At 49.8% G+C, this 18,917-nt stretch overlaps 1 protein-coding gene across 5 annotated transcripts in view; it reads right to left on the bottom strand.

Annotated features, from left to right (window-relative positions):
* TET3 (tet methylcytosine dioxygenase 3) overlaps nt 1-18,917 on the bottom strand; it is a 107,209-nt gene that overhangs the window by 7,894 nt on the left and 80,398 nt on the right. For all 5 annotated transcript variants that reach the window (XM_047069015.1, XM_047069014.1, XM_047069013.1 and 2 more), the window contains 6 exons: nt 18,215-18,308; nt 11,389-11,597; nt 9,453-9,603; nt 6,450-6,539; nt 5,801-5,938; nt 531-867 (listed from right to left, as the gene is read on the bottom strand). In XM_047069015.1, the coding sequence (XP_046924971.1) occupies nt 531-867; nt 5,801-5,938; nt 6,450-6,539; nt 9,453-9,603; nt 11,389-11,597; nt 18,215-18,308 (1,019 nt within the window). The remainder of the gene's footprint in view (nt 1-530; nt 868-5,800; nt 5,939-6,449; nt 6,540-9,452; nt 9,604-11,388; nt 11,598-18,214; nt 18,309-18,917) is intronic.

Genomic DNA, 18,917 nt, shown 5'->3' with positions numbered 1-18,917 from the left:
AGGCCCTGGGCGAGGGGGCCAGGGGTGCAACCTCCCTGTTCCCTTAGGGGTTTCCTGGCCCCACTGAAGCACTGGGAAAAGCGGGGGCAGAGCCCACACAGCACTCCTCCTCCTCCCTGGCACACCCCCACAAGTCCTCGCTGAAACCCCACCCCCCTCATGCTGGCCTCTGCAGGACAAGGGTCAGGGGAAATGAGAGCTGCCCCCACTGCAGACCACGTGCCTGAGGCCGTGGGATTCTCTGCAGACGCTCAGGCAGGCTGGAGGAGAAGCCCAGCTCCTCTTCTGCTGGCTCCGCAGGTGCCACCCGCCCCCCGCCCCCAGGTACTCAGGCGTCCTGAGCCTGCCATGGATACTGCGCCGGCTGAAAGTTAAGGTAACGTGTGGTCCACAGGGCGGAGAGAGGCCCCGGACTTTAGTCTGGAGTGCAATCTTGAAGCAGGAAGAGGGGCAGCGAAGGAGCTGTCCAGGGCCACTACCCTCCCCGCCCCGCCCATGCCACCTCTGGTGGGCACCCTCTCCCTACACACCTGGGTCAGTGGAGATGCCGGCCAGCTCCAGGGCCTCCTGTTTGATCTTCTCGGGAGTACTCAGCTTCTCTTTCTGAACCTTCTTCTTCTCGGCTGCCGCCTTTCTGGCTTCCAGCTGCCGCTGGCGGCAGGACTTGGCAGGCTCGGGCAGGCGCCGGACCTCACGGGGGAAGGCGGTGAGCACCTGGATGGCCCCGCTGCCCACCTTGGCATTCTGGTTCTCCTCACTGCCGAACTCGTCTGTGTTGGACATCTTGTACAGGGGGAGCACGTGCAGCTGCTCGTCCTCGGGAATCTTGCCCACGCAGCGATTGTCTTCCTTGGTCAGGGTGCAGACCTGCCCCGGGCAGAGAGAGGGAGGGTACATGGGGTTGGGGGGGCCCGGCGCTCAGAGAAAGAGGCTGAACATCTGCATGCATGACCCGCCCACCCTTCCCCACACAGTCCCAACACCAGCCATCCACGGTTTCTAGAACGTCTAAAAGCACAGCTGTCCTGGTTCATGCAGTAACAGTATCCCCAGCACTTAGAATCTCCTCTACACCTTCAAAGGACATCCATTCACTTTGCCTCCTGGGACCCTCATGTGGCTGAGGAGAAGATGACCGGCCCAAGGTCACATGGCTGGAAAGGGGCCGGGTCAGGCCTAGTGGCCATGCTCTGCCCGCCAGTGGAATATTATTGTCACTGTGCTTTATCACCTTGTTGAGCCTCAGACCTTCTACCATTACACTCCTTGCCCTGAACACTCAGCCTCCTTTTGCTCTTAAAATACTTTTTATTAAAAACTATTATGTGCTGGTTGTAGAAAATTTAGGCCACCAAAAAGGAAATAATAATTATCTCCATAATCCCACCATCCAGAAATAATCACTATAAACAGTTTGATCATATATGCATATATACACATACACACAGTTTTTGTATAATGTGATCCTATTTCTTTTTTTTTTTTTCAACGTTTATTTATTTTTGGGACAGAGAGAGACAGAGCATGAACGGGGGAGGGGCAGAGAGAGAGGGAGACACAGAATTGGAAACAGGCTCCAGGCTCTGAGCCATCAGCCCAGAGCCTGACGCGGGGCTCAACTCACGGACCGCGAGATCGTGACCTGGCTGAAGTCGGACGCTTAACCGACTGTGCCACCCAGGCGCCCCAATGTGATCCTATTTCATTACCATACAGTTTTATAGTAACTTCATTTAAAAAAAATTTTTTTTTTTAACATTTATTTATTTTTGAGACAGAGAGAGACAGAGCATGAATGAGGGGAGGGCCAGAGAGAGAGGGAGACACAGAATCTGAAGCAGGCTCCGGGCTCTGAGCTGTCAGCACAGAGCCTGATGCGGGGCTCGAACTCACGGACCGTGAGATCGTGACCTGAGCGAAGTCAGACGCTCAACCAACTGAGCCACCCAGGCGCCCCAGTATAGTAACTTCATTTTTAAAAGATAGTATATTTTCTTATGCATTAAATATTCTCCTTCAGTATGATTTAAGAACTTGCATAATATTCTATTGTATCAATGTATTCATTTAACTAATCCCTCATTACTATTAAAACTTGTTTCTAATTTTTTCCTATCATAAACAGTACTTTTAAGCTAAATCTTCTAAAACACGTAATTCCTTAGAATAAACGCTGTGAAGTAAACAGCCATACATTGCTGCCCTCCAAACTGCCCTCCAAAATGATTACCACATTTTTCACTCATACTGGCTGAAGCTGAGCTTCCATTTTCCTATACTTTTGCTTATAATTTTGCCACTAACTTCTGAAAAACATTTTGCTGATTATCAAAATGTATCTCGTTGGTCTGTATTTCTCTGATTACTAATAGGGCTTAATCTTTTTTTTTTTTTTCTGTCAAGTTTACTCTTTAACTCTTGGGTTGATTATATTTTATTTTCTGTGTTCTTGATGTTCTGGCAGTTGGGGCCTTGACCCTGGAGGGACGTCCTTCCCCGAAGACTAGCTAATTCCTGGAGATAGCAAATGATCCCCCTTCAGGTGCACTCTGATATACAAACTGACCAATCCAGGGCCCACACCCCTAACTCTCTCTTTTTATCAAACTCTCACACACCAAGCAAATATTCCCCCTGTCCTCCATCACCCAGGACCAGGGAGGACAACTGGGGACCATCCCTATGGCCCAGAGCCCACAAACTATTCAAACTCTCCAGTTCTCAGCTTACTTAACTCTGCCTTGCCCACTCCTTCCCACCAAATCTCCAACAACTGCGCTGGGCCACACTCTCACCACTCACTCCTCTGCCTCCTGACCAATCCTGGTGCTTCCCCGTGTGGCCTGGTGGGCACATGCTTCTTGGGCTCTGTGAGTATAAAGTTCGGTCCTCCTGACAATCCTGTGTGTGTCTTCCTCTCTTATACCCAAGGTTTGTTTTAATGAAGTATGATATTTTAATACAACTCTCTTCTTTTTTTGGTGAGTTTTATGCCTCTTGCCCATTTTTATACTATTCATTTTTTTATCATTTATGTAAAGTAATCTTTGTCTATGAAAGTTATTATTCACTTTGTCACTTGTTACAAATGCTGTTTTCCAGTTTGTACAGGCCTTTCAATTTTGATCACGGTGTTTTATTATTGAACAGAAACTGTACATTTTTATGAAGTCAACCATGTTCATGCTTTCATCTGCAGTTTCCCCTTTGGTGTGATGCTCTACCAAGTGTGTTTCTTCCCAGCGTATGTATGTCTCTTCAGACTTGACCTGCTCTGAGTGGACCCCACAGGCTTTCTGGGTTTGACTGACCACCAGCCCTGCTTCCCATCATTCCCTAAAACCCAATGTGATAAACAACACAGCAAAAGTAAAAAGCAAAGGATGAGATATGATAGAAACTGCGTTTCTCTCCCTAACATAGATACCTTACCAATGTCAACAGACAGCTATCCTTGTTTTTTTTAAAAAAAAAAAAAAAAAAAAGGACATACGGGTAGTCACAAAGATAAAATTTAAATGGGCAAAAAAAAAGAGAAAAAGACGTTCACCCTCTCTAGTCATAAAAGAAACACAAATTACAGTGAGCTCGTACATTTGCCACTCAGGTGGGCAAAGACTAAAGAAATTGTGAAAACCCTGTGTTGCCAAGTAAGCCAGAGAAGCAGCACTCTAAACCTATAAATGTCCTTACTCTGGGACGTCAAGGGGATTGTTCCACCACCACACCAAGATGTGGTAAGGATGGACCCCCACTCTGGTTTACAGAGGGGGAGTCTGGAAACACTCACTGTCCATCCACAGGGGAAGTGGTCAAATAAATGATGGCAGAGCCATACATATTGCCTTACAACACGTTGAAGTGAGTCTACATCCAGTGACACAGAGAGCTGTCCATCATGCATTCTTACAAAAAGCGGGTCATGGAACAGCACATACATATACTGTGATCACATCTGTGTAAAACTGACACAGCTGTGCACACACGCACATGCATATATTCAGGTGCCTGAACGGATGGTCATCACAATGCTAACACTAATTAGGTCTCTAAGATTTCAGGCAATTTTTACTTTATGCTTTCTTATACTGTTTACTTTTTTAGACCATAAATAGTTTAATTAAAAAAAAAACACTGTTCATTTTGGAAGAGGTTTACTTTTTTCCACTCCAAATGCTACAAAGCTCTGGGATCAAAATAACCTCACTGTGCTCCTAGCTCCTGATGTCTCCTCCTCCTTCCCTGCCCCTCTTCTAATCCTGGAGGTCCCTCCCTTTCTCTGTGTGTCAGCTCGAAACCCTCACAATACAGTGTGGACAGGGGCCTGCCTCATCTTGCTTCTAGCCTTGCACGTAAGGGAAGGAGGACAAGGTAGAGAAATAAAATCTCGTGCTGGGCCATCAATCCCTGTGTTACACCCCAGTTATACCCAGACTCTGGGAGCCCCCTTTCAGGTGAATTGCCATTGCGTCTGCCTCTTCCACAGTTCCCCGGGGAGCCCTGCCTGCCCAGGACCTAGTTAAAAAGCAGAGAAGAGAGCTGGCATCATCCCTTTGAGGGGGTCCCCACTCAAGTCCAAACCTCCCCTCTTCTCCATCTGCACTCACTCCCCTAGTGACGGCATCTAGCCTCGTGCCTGAAACTGTGAACTACATGTCCTCAGACAGCCCGCTCCCCTGCCTGCTCCACGTGTCCACCTGGACATCTGCCAGGCATCTCAAAACAGAACTCTTCATTTTTGCCATCAAACTGGGCTTCTCCTGTGGTTCTACATCTCAGCGTGTCGCACCAACACTTGACCAGGTGCTCAAGCAAAAAGCCTTGGGTGGCTCTCTAGTCCTTCCCCGTCATATCCTACATCTGTCCATCAGCAACCCCCGCTTGGCTGGCTGTATCTTCGAGATCACCCAAAGTCTGTCCAACCACCCCCCTCCCTACCCTCGCTCCTGTCCAAGCCCTGTCACCTCTAGCCTAGACACTGTCCCAGCCTAATTGGCTTTCTCCTTTGATTCTCTCCCACTCACCCCCTCTCCACATACTTCTTTTCTATCTGCAGGAGCAAGAGAGCACTTTATCAAGGAGACCCTACCACTCCCAGCTTCCCCTCACACTCGGAGCACAACCCACAGCCCTGCCCACCTTCTGGGCTCACTGTGACCTGGTCCCTGCCTGCCCCTGAATCTCTGTGTATGCTGGTCCTTCTGCCTGGAGCACTCCATCCCCAGACATTCGGGTCCCTTACTCTCTTGCTTCATTCATGTCTCAGCTCAGGTACCCCTCCTCAGAGGGACCTCTCTGCCCATGGCATCCCAAATGGCATCTGCTATCACTCTACCCCTTACCCTATTTCATATCTTCCTCACAGCCTTCAACACTACCAGACATTAACTGTATCACATACTTGGGCAGGGCTTGGTCCATTTTATTCTCCAATATCTACAGCAGCATCTGGGGCACAATAAACATTTGCTCGGTGGATGAATCAAGAGTGGTTTGGATTTAAATCCAGTGTTCAGAGACCTGGAACAGTCTTTAGGTAAGGACTCCAGGTGCCCAACAGACTGTGTTCTACAGCATCCACCTAAGACATGGAGACAAGACCAGCCTTGTCCAAGCATTCCGGTCCATGCATTTCTCAGAGAAGTGGGCAGGGGCAGCCAGTATGGCAGGGCATCTCCCAGAGATCTGAGACTCTTGTCTCCAGGTCCCTCCCTACTCTGAGCCCTCCTGTCTGCTTAAAGCAGTCCCCCTCCCAGGACCATCCCGCAGGGGGAGCTGTGACAGGTCCAGAGTTCCTTACCACTGTGCAGCCGTTGTAGAGGTTATGCTGGTCCTTGTGGGCATGGGCACAGAAATCCATGCAGGCTGTGACCCCCGAGAAGGGCCGCCCTTCCTTCAGCCCCAGGCGGCAGTCAATCGCTATTTCCTCATTGGTCACCTGTGTGGACAGCCAAGGAGAACTGCTCATGTGACCTGAGGTCAGTGGCCTAGATTCTGTGCTGAGGAGGCAAAACTAGGTCTTGGAGGGAAGGAGGTTAAGGACCATGGAGGCCTTGCAGAGGGGCTGCAGGAGGTAGGCTTTCCGGATGAAGCCTCCGTAGAAATTACTTCCTTCTGAGTTAACTCAAGTCCTCCTCACCTCATCTGGGAGATGCACAGGTGACAGGAGAGAGAAACTTGAGCCTCCCCAGGAGAAGCCAGACCAGGAGAGGTGAAAGATTACTATGGGGGGAGACATGAAAGCAAGGGATAGGGGAAAGATGGTCTGGGACGCAGTTAGCTCGTTGTCAAGAAAGGATCTCATCAAAGACCTACATCACTGCTCTATCTCTAGCTGAGCTTTTCCCATAAGGAGCACAAATGAGCCCACTCTCCCATTTCCTGACTTCAGGGAACACGGACAGAGATGCAGATGACACGTGGGCAGAGAAAAGCCCAAGACCCAGTACCTGGTTCTGATAGGCCTGGGGGGCTAGCCTCTTGTACAGGGGAGCGACTTCAGTAGCCAGGTCCTGGAAACTCTTCCGGAGCACTTCTTCCTGTGGAGAGAACAGCAGTCACACGTATCCAAAGCAGCCCCACCTGGCAAACTCTACACACTGGAAATTAACCTCCATTCTAGAACCACTGCTGGGTTGCTGGGAAGGTAGGAAGTGCCATCAGGTGTTTTTACAGGTTCCGTCTGGGAGGCATAGGGTACCATGTCTGTTTTAATGCTGGAGACACAGAAGCTCAGGAAAAGCTGTGGCCTGAAGGTCCAGCCATCCTGACTGCTAAGCTACTAGCTCAGTGCCGCTCAGAACACATAAAACAGGTTGTTGGTTTTGAGTGCTCAACACCCTAGGTCAGAAGTTCGATGAAGTAGGCAGGTAAAAGCAGGATCAAAAGGTGTGGCTTTTTCTTCTGGTGTTGCAGACAGGCAAATGAAGGCAGAGAGGGGCGGGTCAAAGTCTAGGCCAGGAATTCCACAGCCAGCCAGGCCCAGAGCCTGTCATGAGCCAGGGACACTCTATTCTCTAGACCTGCACCATTGCATGTGTTAGTCATGAGCTCTGTGCTGCTTCTGAAATGTATATTAAATTTAATTAAAATTAGATAAAATTGGGGCACAGAGAGTCAGCTCTGAGCCTGCGTGGCTCAGTTGGTTAAGTGTCTGACTCTTCATCTGGTTCAGGTCCTATCTCACCCTTTGTGAGATTGAGCCCCATGTGGGGCTCTGTGCTGACAGCATGGAGCCTGCTTGGGATTCTCTCTCTCTCTCTCTCTCTGCCCTTCCCCCACTCACTCTCTTTCTCTCTCTCGTAATAAGTAAACATCTAAAGAAAGTTAAATAAAATTAAAAACCCAGTTCCCGTTTTACGAGCCACATTTCAAGTGCTCAGTGGTTATGTGTGGCTCCTGTGCTACATGTTTTTTACAGAGAACGTTTCCATCATCACAGAAGGAGTTCCACTGGATAGTGCTGCCCCAGACAAAGCAGCTGCACCCCAGCTACATTTGGCCAAGGGTTTCAGGTATCCACAGCCTCTCCCTGGCCCTCTGAGGGTGGCAGGTAGAGCTGGGGGGGGCGCTGTTTCTACAAGGCCTTGAGCACAGACAGGCATGAAGAGGTTGCAGAGAAGAAAGAGGAAGAAGAGAGAAAAAGAACCAAGTTCATAGAAGTAGAGATGGAAGAGCAAGACCAATGGCTCAGTGGTCTGTCCAGTAGGGTGGCCAGAGCTGCCAGCCACTGCCAGCGGCCTGTCTCTGGCTGCAGCCCAGAGGCTGCCACCAACACGGTAAGCCCACGGCCAGCACAGCACAGGGCTGAGGCCCGTGAGCTCTGGGAAGACCCAGACCTGACTTCACCATTACTGCCACACGGCCCTGGGCAAGCCATTTGCCTCATCTGTAAGGTGAGTAGCAACAGGGCCTACATCTGGGGTGTCTTGAGGTTAACGGAGATGCACACCTGTGAGGTGCTGGCCAGAATACTCAGCACTAAGTGCACAGAAATGGCAGCTGATAGAACAGGGGAAGTACGTGTGAGAAATTAAAGCAATGCCTTTTCACTCCTGGTCATTCCTAGTTCCTGTGGCCCTGGGGCTCCTCTCTTCATTGAAACAACTGCATTGAAACAACTTGCTTCCGGGGCGCCTGGGTGGCGCAGTCGGTTAAGCGTCCGACTTCAGCCAGGTCACGATCTCGCGGTCCGTGAGTTCGAGCCCCGCATCGGGCTCTGGGCTGATGGCTCGGAGCCTGGAGTCTGTTTCCGATTCTGTGTCTCCCTCTCTCTCTGCCCCTCCCCTGTTCATGCTCTGTCTCTCTCTGTCCCAAAAATAAATAAACGTGGAAAAAAAAAATTAAAAAAAAAAAAAAAAAAAAAGAAACAACTTGCTTCCAGGGGAGGGCGGATGCCACCATAGAGAAAAGTCCAGTGTCAAATCAGACTATCAAACTAGCTTGTGCAATAGTCTAAAAGCCAGGCTTTGAGGCAAATAAAGTTCTGCACTTGAAAATGCTTCCTTTTACTTCTGAAAAGCACGACTGGATACCCAGAGCATAGAAGTTTATTACACATAGGGTAGAAAAACGTGTGCCCCAGGGGAGTCCCCACGCCCATGGAAAAGGAGGAAACCCTTCTTGTACAAGGAGCTCGGGGAGATGTGGAAGGTAGAACGGGGGATCAAGATATTGCCTAGATCCCCACAAAGGGACCCAGTACCCTACCTCACAAGAGCTCAGGTAGTGGGGAGGGGGTAGGGTCGGGGACAGATGGCAGGGAACCCAGACAGACCTGTACCTTCTCTGCATTTGGAACTCTGCGTGGAGACCACCTCCTGGGATGGCCTTCACAAGCACAGCAACAGAGGGGAAGGGGCAGGGAGGAAGGCAACCTGACCTGACCGGGAGGCTGCAGACAGGAGGCCATTGTGGACCCTAGTCCGGTGCCTAAGAGACAGGCTAGGCTCCCAGCAAGAAGACAGCAAGGGCCTGGAAATGTGGACAACCGCACAGAGACATGTGCCTCGCTGCCAGGTAGAATGAGGGGCACTTCGGGAAGCCCAGCACTGGCCCCAGAAAGTGGCCGAGGCCTAGGGGCCTCTTCCTGCCATACCTCCCATCCCTACAAACACACCTTAGAAAGAATGAAGAAAAGAAATGACTCTTGAAGAAGATCAAATTCTGGTGAGGAATTTGACCATTTACCTCAAAGAAACTGTTTTAAGCTGGGAGAGTCTGAAATGCCCATAATTGGTTAGGTTTAATTTTTCACTCATCACACCCCTCCACACCACACCCCACATACCTTACTTCCCGGCAAGATAAGGTCAGTTAAAAAAATAAAGCCAGTTGCATTATCTGCACATGTGAGTCAGGGTGTGCTAACCCAGCCCCCACCACACTACCAGAGACGGGAGGCAGCGTAGGACGAGCCGGAGGGCCCCACTGCTCCGCGGAACTCTGCTTACCTCCTTGGGGTTGTCCCCCACGAGGCGGAACTTGCGAGGCGTCTTGCTCCGAGCGTATTTGCAGCCATTGAAGTACATGCTCCAGGAACAACCAAAGGAGAAGGAGGCACCGCAGGTGTTGGGGTCTTTGCCTTGACAAGCGCAGGTCCGGCTGCAATACGCATCGCACGTTAGGCATACAGACACATTTTTTGTTCGGAAATCGTCCTCCTACATCAGGGGGAGGTCCTGCTGAGGCCTGGCACCCATGGTCTCCCAGTGACTGGGACCACATCCCTCCTGCCTTTAACTCCTTCCCCAAATTTCCTCGCATAGGGAGTCAGCTCTGAGCAGCTCTTTCTGCTCCCACCCCTGAGCCTGAAGGTCTAAGAATCTGTCTTTGGGAGGGGAGCCTGGGTGGCTCAGTCGGGTTAAGCGTCAGAATTCGGCTCAGGTCATGATCTCACGGTTCGTGAGGTCAAACCCCATGTCGGACCCTGTGCTGACAGCTCAGAGCCTGAAGCCTGCTTGGGATTCTGTGTCTCCTTCGCTCTGCCCCTCCCCAGCTCGCACTCTGTCTCTCTCAAAAATAAACAAACATTAAAAAGATTTTTTGTGGAATCTGTTGCTGGGAGAAACCCCTGGGTGTTTTGAGGCAAGTGGGAAAAATCTAGTCAAAACCCCAGTAAGGTTTATACTTTGCCTTAACACTAATATCATGACAGGTTCCAACACAGACGACACAATCAGGGAAGTGACATGGGCTACAGAGTTTGAACACACCTGCTTCCTTCAGGCTCAGGTGCTGACAGGCCTTTAAATAAATAAGCACTGACATTATAATCCAACAACTAATCGAACCTGGAAATGCTCCAGATGCCCCTCAACTGGGGAGTGGGTAAATGAACTGTGAGGCGTCCAGCAGTGGCAAACTACTCAGCAATCAGAAAGAATGAGCTACACACCTCCACAGCTGAAGCCCGGAAACGCTATGCTCAGGGGAAAAAGAAGGCAGACTCAGGAGGCTACACCCCGTATGGTTCCGTCTCTACAACATTCTTGCAAAGGCAAACTCACAGGGACGAGAAGCAAGAGTGGTGGTTGCCACGGGCAGAAGGAAACTTGCTTACAAAGCAGGCACAGGGGAACTGGAGGGGATGATGGAATGGTTATACATCTTCGCGGCGGCTACGTGACTGTAAACATTTGTCAAAACTCTTCAAACTTGGACGCCTGAAACCGATACTATGTTGCATGCTACCTAACTGGAATTTAAATACTTAAAAAGAAACCTCTTCAAACTGTATATCTAAGTAAAAATACCTTAATTTAAGAAGTGGGGGTGGGGGACTCGGGAGCTCAGTCGGTGAAGCGTCCGACTTGGGCTCAGGTCATGATCTTGCAGTCCGTGGTTTTGAGCCTGTGTTGAGCTCTGTGATGACAGCTCAGAGCCTGGAGTCTGCTTCAGAGTCTGTCTCCCTCTTTCTCTGCCCCTCCCCTGCTCACACGCACTCTCTCAAAAATTAACATTAAAAATTAAAAAAAAAAGAAAAACATCTTAATTTAAAAAGTGGCATTTAATTTAAACGCCTTAATTTTAAAAGACCCTAGAGGGGCAGGTTTTATGAATACCACTGATGCCTTAGATTTGTGGGACACTCATGCACTCATAGCTGTTCCACCATTAGAACCTCAGAGTCCCTCTGAGGTTCACCAGCAGAGCCAAGCCAAGTCAAGGGACCCTTCTCTTGCCGGGACCAGAAGAACCCAGGTCAGGATTGTGGGAGAACTTCTTTCACCACAGTCCCGACTGCAGGACAGACAGGGCCCTGGGAGGGGCCAGCGCTGCCCTCAGGGGGGCCCAGAATCTCCCCCTGCATCTGCCCCCCAAGGCCCTGCCAATGGACACTTGGCCCAGCCACCCCAACCCTTGCACGCCGAGATCCCACCCACGTACTCATCGTTGAGGCCACATCTCCGGCTGGTGGGGTTCCCGTACTTCCGGAGGGTGTCGGTGAGCTCTTGGTAGAGGGTGTCTCCGAGGCTGCGGGGGATGCCCTCCCAGGCCAGGATGAGGATGACGATCACCGCGTTCTGGCAGTGGTGGCCTGCCCGGTGCCGCACCAGGCACAGTAGTTTCTCCTCCAGCGTGTGCCTGCGGATCACCTGCAGGGGGGTGGGGTGGAGAGGGCACTGTTACCTGTGGGAGCCATGCCCCCACACTCCTCTGCATGGGATGCCATACACCCCCCACCTCTGCTGACCAGACCTGGGGACGCAGGTCTTTAGGGCACTGTCCACAGGATACCACAACCTGGTAATGGCAACCATACAGGCTAAGAGACCATTACAATTAAGGAATAATAAATGCAAAAGTTATTTTTTAAGAGCAAAATAAAAAATATTTACTACAAAATGGAAGTTACTGATGAATTACACAGACTTAGGACTAAAAACACACAGATAAATTGGTAAGCCAAAACATATTCAGAGATTTTTATGTATCTTAAAATATTTACAGAGAAAATGCTGCATATCTGTATATTTTTAATTAAAAAATAAGGGCCTTGGTGCTGTGGAAAACAATTTTGGGTAGTTTCTCCAAAAGCTAAATATGTAATTAATTACCATATGACCGAGCAATGCCATTCCTAGGAATATACCCAAGGTGACCGAGAGCAGGGACTGGGTCAGGTACTGTTCATAACAGCCAAAGAGCGGGCACAACACAAGTGTCCATCAGTGGATGCATGGATAAACAAAATGTGGCCCCTCCAAACAACGGAATAGTCCTCAATCTTAAAAAGGAAGAAAAGGGGCGCCTGGGTGGCGCAGTCGGTTAAGCGTCCGACTTCAGCCAGGTCACGATCTCGCGGTCCGTGAGTTCGAGCCCCGCGTCAGGCTCTGGGCTGACGGCTCGGAGCCTGGAGCCTGTTTCTGATTCTGTGTCTCCCTCTCTCTGCCCCTCCCCCGTTCATGCTCTGTCTCTCTCTGTCCCAAAAATAAATAAACGTTGAAAAAAAAAAATTTAAAAAAAAAAAAAAAAAGAAAAGAAAAAAAAAAAGGAAGAAAAATCTGACTCATGCGACAACATGGATGAACCTGGATAGCATCATGTTAAGCGAAAGAAGCCACACACCAAAGGATCCACACTGTGTGATTCCACTTACAGAGGGTACCTAGAATAGTCAAATTTGTAGAGACAGAAAGTAGAACAGTGGCTGCCAGAGTTGGGGTGGGGAGAGTGGGGAATTATTACTTAACAGGTATACGGTTTCTGTATGGGATGGTGAAGAAGTTTTGAAAATATAGAGTAGTGATGGTGGCAAAACAATGTGAATGTTGGGGTGCCTGGGTGGCTCAGTCAGTGGAGCGTCTGAATCTTGATTTCAGCTCAGGTCATGAACCCAGGGTTGTGGGATCAAGCCCTGTGTCAGGCTCTGCACAGACAGCGTGGAGCCTGCTTAAGATCCTCTCTCTCCCTCCCTCTGCCCCTCCCTCGCTCTCTCAAAAACAAAACAAAACAAGAATGTGAATGTAGTGGATACCACTGAACAGTACACTTAAAAATGGTTAAAATGGCCAATTTTATGTTATGTATACTCTAACACAACTTTAAAAAATTAATAATATACCCCAAACCAGTGAACTACATACTTTGAATGGATACACTGTATGGTGTGTGAATTATATCTCAATAAGGCTCTTAAAGAAAACAAAAAGCAAGGGCCTTGGGCTCTGCACTGCTGCCCAGCCAGGTTCTCACCTAACGCTCACACCCAGAACTCTGTCCAAAAAGATACGGCATGGCAAAGGACCCGGGAGCTGGGGGACGAGGTGGCTGATCTCCCATTAAGAGCCCAAACTAATTCTGTGACCTGATAAGATGAGGGCCTGTGAAGAGGGGAGGGACGAGGGCAGACTGGGAAGGGCTTTCAGGGGAAAAGAACTCAAGGCAGGGGTTCCACAAAGAAGTCTGTACAAGGGGCTTTCATAAGTAGCTTCCTGCTCTAGAAGAGGAGCAGGCAGATGGCAGGGTGGAGGCGGAGAGTGACAGGGAGACCACTAACAAACAAAACACAAACAAAAGTGGATAAAGTGCTGAAGCAGGGCAGCGGGGAATGAAACAGGAAAAGGAATGCATTCAGACTCATTGAGGAGAAAGGTGACCTTGGGACCATCTGACTCTAGGGGCTGAGGCACAGGGCAAAGTCTTAAACGGACTTCCACTTTTGTGGCACAGGACAGTGGGTGGGGTGGGGGTTGTTTACTGATGAGTTAACTGGGAACACGCTGGGGCTGAGGTACTTGGGAACGTCTGAGTGGCTATTTCTAGTAAGACCCCAATACACTGGGTCTGGAGGTCAGGAGAGGCCTGGGCTGGAGACGCACTTGGTCATGAGTACAGCAGTGCAGGGAGCTGTCCAAAGAGGCAGCCAGGCAGGCAGTATAAATAAGGAAAGTGGGCCAGATGGACAACTGGGGGTGGTGTGGACCATGGCCAAGTGAAAAAGCACACGCCCCTTCAAAATGGGTAAGCCAGGCCTTCTCTCCATCAACCACTGCCTGATGGGAATCCCAGCCTAGTGCAGCTACCTCTTCCAATTTTAACAAGAAGAAAACAGAAACCTAGATTTTTACATGAAATCTCTCCTTTTAAAGATGTGAGCACCTAATTCAATTTTTAAAATCACGGTAAAATACACATGACGTAAAATTGACCACTGCAGCCATTGTTAAGTGTATGGCTCAGTCGCAGAAGTACCTTCACACTGTTCTGCAGCCGTCACCAGACCTCTGTCCACCTCTACAACGTTCTATCTTCCCAAACAGAAAACTCTGTGCCCACTTACCACTCACTCTCCCTTCTCTCTGGCCCCTAGTCCATGGTAACAACCATTCTGCTTTCTGACTCTCTGAATAGTTTGACTACTGGCAGTGCTTCATACATGTGGAGTCATACAGAATTGGTCCCTGGCATAGCCTCAAGGTTCATCCAGGTTGTAGCAGAGGTCAGGATTTCCTTCAAAATTTTCAGGGACACGTTAAACAAAACATATCCCCGGCCCATGAGTTCCTGCTCTGAGCCAACCCACAGAAGCATCGGTTATATCATTATTTTTAAAACTTTTTGGGATCAGTAACACACGAACATGTCATTAAGTCATGCAGTATTAGAGCTCCCTGTGTGATTGCCTGGCCTCTGCAGACTGAGCTGGGCACATCGTGAACACAGGTTCACGATCACACATCACACGTACTGATAAGACAGCAGTCCCTGCCACCAGGGTTTCTGAGGCACTACTGTCAATCTCTGCTCAGTGCCCAGGGTAGGGCACTGGCTAATCAATCGCCCTCACGTGCAACATGTGTTCAGAGCACACAGGGAAACACCTGACCTACCAAAGCTGAGGTTGAGGCCACGTCTCTTTGGTTTCCCAAGTGGCAAACACATAAACGTGATAAGCACAAGCAGACAGCTCTCTGTGGCCACACCCTCACAGGCCGATGGGTACACTCAAAAAAACTATAAGAAAACAATAAAGCGGAGCTCCCTACCCACACTATGAAGGAAGGAAGCCAGCAGGACTGAATGCCCCAAGCGCAAAAATCAAAAGGCCAAGGGAAGGCAGGAAGACACCAGTACCTGAGTGTGGCCATACGGATGGTTCATATCCCACCACAGACACAGACAGCACCGCCCCCCCCCCAGAGCTGGGCAGGAGTCCCCCATGCACTGAACAAGAATAGCACAGCACCAAAGGAAGCCCACATCTGTCTTCCTACTCCTGGTACTTAGTTCCAACCCTTGGGGTTCCCCAGGAGGTCTGTTCCAACCCTGCCCTCAAGGGGCCTTCAAATATCTGCTTTCTGACCCCTGTTATCTTTACAGACTGGCCCAAGCAGCATCTCCAAGGTTCTTGCATCCAAAGCGCATTTTTGCTGTCTGTGGTGTTTGCTTCTGGCATGTCTCCATTTATTCTGAGCCTTTGGAATGCTACCTGGTCACTCCCTTACTCCCATGCTTGCTGACTTCCATACTCTGTACAAGCCACCTCAAAACTGCAGATTATCAGTGGGCTCCCTGGGCTATCTCACTGCTTTCTTAGATCCTTCTCTCAACACACATTTGCTGGGTACCCATGATGCGCCTCAACTTTGTCCCCCAAGAGCCTGGCCAGGCAAGTCTAGAATTTGTCAGACACACTGCTTTTAGATGACCCTACTGGTTGGGGGTTCAGGCTGTAGACAAAGACATGAACCTGGTTCAGATGAAAACCCAGGCTCTAGATGGGAGACCAGAACAGGCGGTGGGCAGGAAGAACCACAGGAAGCACCGTCCACCACAGGCAGCTGGATGCTGCCGCTCGCCCGTAGCCACAGACTACTGCCTGGGTTCTTGACGCCACGCTGACACTAAGGACAATCTGCCCCTCTTGGCACTTATGGGTCACTTCCCGGTGTGTGTGTGTGGATGGAGGGGGGGGAGCAGGGGAAGGGAACACCTGCCCTTCTCTAACTTCCAAGGAGGTAGAACTCTTTAGATGAGCTCTACCACCAAAATAGATAGGGTATTTGGTGGCTGTGTAGGCAAAAACCAAGAGAAGTCCACTGCACTAAGGGAGATAGCTAGAAAAGAAAAACACAACTCCACACCACCATTTTCTTACCACTGTGATAGTCTATGACCTACCACCATTTGCCCTTCCTATAAAACACCATTTCTTTCCTCTCTCCTTTTATCTTCCCTCGTCAGATACAAGAATTTCCCCACCTCTGGGAATGTGGTCACTATGCATTCCCTTCTATCTGGGCTTTTCTTTCAAAGCTGGCATCACCAACTGGGGTTTGGTGATACCCATAAGCTGTTTCATCTTTTGGACAAAACATCAGGTGCCACGTGTGCTCCGCTCTGGGCATCTGTGCACAGACCCTGGAGGACCAACGTGTGAAGACCAAGTTCCTCCCCCTCCATCATTCTGCTTCCCTCTTCCTGCCCCCAGGAACTAAGCTCACTGCTTCACCTGGGCACCTCCTTCCTCAGCCCTAGCAGAGACGCACAGGTGCTGCTCCCCAGAGCTCTGGGGCCAGAAATGCATATTCTCTTCTTCGACACCACCTACATAGCCAGTTGTTTTCTTCCCTTGATCCAACTGTTTCTGAAGATGGAAAAGTCCCCAGGCTCCACCTGTGTGAGGATCTTCAGTTTCCCATCCAGGACTGTGGAATTCTCCAATGACTACATGGATTAGCAGAAATAAGGGCAGATGCCATGTCGCTGATGGGTTCTCTGAGGGATAACACTGCACCCTGATCAGCCACAGACGGATACAGTCCCCCTCCCACTGTAATACCTATCTTTCAGGAGGGTGGGGACGCTATATTTCTTCATACCTGTGAAGGCTCTATGTAGCTCCAGATTCTTTTATTATATATAATTCTGCAATACTGACCGAAAATTGCTAAAAAAAAAAAGGTATGTGATAGTTCAGGTACAGACACCTTTCATATTCATTAAAAACAATGGTGCAAAGGCAAAGGTATGGCATATATGAGACAAAAACAGCCATGTGCACATGGACACAGGCTGACAAAGGTCTTCTTCCCATCTTCCCTCACTCAGTGAGCTGTATATTCACACAGCCTGTTACCTTTGCTCACATGACTCTCCTTGCCAGAAATGCTTCTACTCTCCCATCAGCCCATTTATTTATTTTTTAAAAGAACTTTTTAATGTTTATTTATTTTTGAGAGGGAAGGGGGGGCAGAGAGAGAGGAGACACAGAATCCCAAACAGGCTCCAGGCTCTGAGCTGTCAGCACAGAGCCCGACACGGGGCTCGAACCCACGAACCATGAGATCATGACCTGAGCCAAAGTCGGACGCTTAACCGACTGAGCCACCCAGGCGCCCCTCATCAGCCCATTTAATGTGGCCCTGTATTTGTGATCCCATGCACATCACCCTCCTCTGAGAAACAAAGCCTCACATTCCTCCCACCATTCATATCGCTTGACCCTGAACTCTACCGCACTGAGTTCGCCTCTCATAATTGGACCTTGATCACTCAAGTCTCCGTGATCTTATCTCATGTGTCTCTACACCATAAGCAGATTGAGCACAAGGACAGACCCTTTCATTTTCAAGGCATATCCCCGTACCGAGCACCCAGCACAGTGCTGAGCTCACACCTGATGACTTGCTGCTGCTCTTGAGCTTCTGCAGTGATGCTAAATATCTCCTCGAGGACTGGAAGAGCAAGGTCAGAAAACTATGTGGGGGTGAAACGAGGGTCACAGTCACTGACGCTCCCCTCGCTGGGACACTCAGGCTGCCTTATAGGGAACAGTGGCTCAGAAGTAAAGTAGATGCAAGATTGTCCCCGACCCTGCCTAGAGGCCTAGCTAGTTCTTCTGGACGAGAGATAGGAACACCACTGGCATATGGAGGGGCAGAGGGGTCAAATGGTGCACAGTGGGGCCCAGCTTTGAGTAAGATGACATCTTTCAGCCTCCCCTCAACCACATCCCTGATCCACGGGGAGAGTATGAACCAAGCATAATGACTAGAGCTTTTCTGAGGCCAGCCCAGGGTGCCAGGGGCTGGTGTTTAGATAAAACGAGGCTAGCTCAGGCTGGGGGAAAATGACCCTAACCAAGCACAGATGCAAGCTCCCACGTTCCCCTGAACAATAAACATGTCTGTTTCCACACACACACCTCTGGCCTGGCCTGCGGTGAGGGAAGTGAGGCAGCAGCCCCGGCCACAGGGTTGACACTCACCCACTTTGCAATGGGGCAGCCGCGTGAGCTCTTCCCCTCCTTCCCAGTGTAGATGACCTTCTCGATCCGGATGGCTTTCCCCTTCTCTCCATACCTGGTGAGGGAGACAGAAGCCACCATCAGCACAGTGAAGCCCCAGAAGAGAGCAGCTTACGGTAAGAAGGCAAGCCTCAGTGTGCTTCAGCATGGGTTTAGTTACTGTGGGGTCAACAGAGAAGGAGAAGGATTTAAATGTTTGTTCTGTGCTTAGAGCCTCTGGAGACACAGCAGCCACGTACAGGTCCACAGGGCCTCCGGTCCATCTTGCCCAGCTCTGTCTCAGGGTAGAGGGGGTCATCAAACACAGTGTCCCTGATTATTATTCTGAACCTCCAGGGAAGGTACTCAAACCAAAGGCTAAACATGGGCATTTGTATCCAGCCTTGTTAGTGGAGTCACCCTGTTATTTATACAGTCAATAAACAGAAGAAAATAAATGGAAAATCTTACTGTTTTCTTTCAACAATCCCCAGCTAACATTTGAACACGATGAGGACAGAGAGCTGAGGCCAGGGGAAGTGACCCTACCAAGCACCATCTGGCTCCGAGACTGCCCTGGCAGTAAACACACACTGCACACACTCGTGCCCTGGCCCACACACACTCGGGGATTCCGAGACCGTCTAATTCAGAAGTGATCAAACTATGGCTCCAGAGCTGAACT

The sequence above is a fragment of the Lynx rufus genome, unplaced genomic scaffold (assembly GCF_022079265.1).
Source record: "Lynx rufus isolate CCGP_SWC_20201006 ecotype Redwood Valley unplaced genomic scaffold, mLynRuf1.p SCAF_8, whole genome shotgun sequence".
NCBI lineage: Eukaryota > Metazoa > Chordata > Mammalia > Carnivora > Felidae > Lynx > Lynx rufus.
Note: the sequence above shows the minus strand (reverse complement) of the source record. Positions and strands in the feature narration are given on the sequence as shown.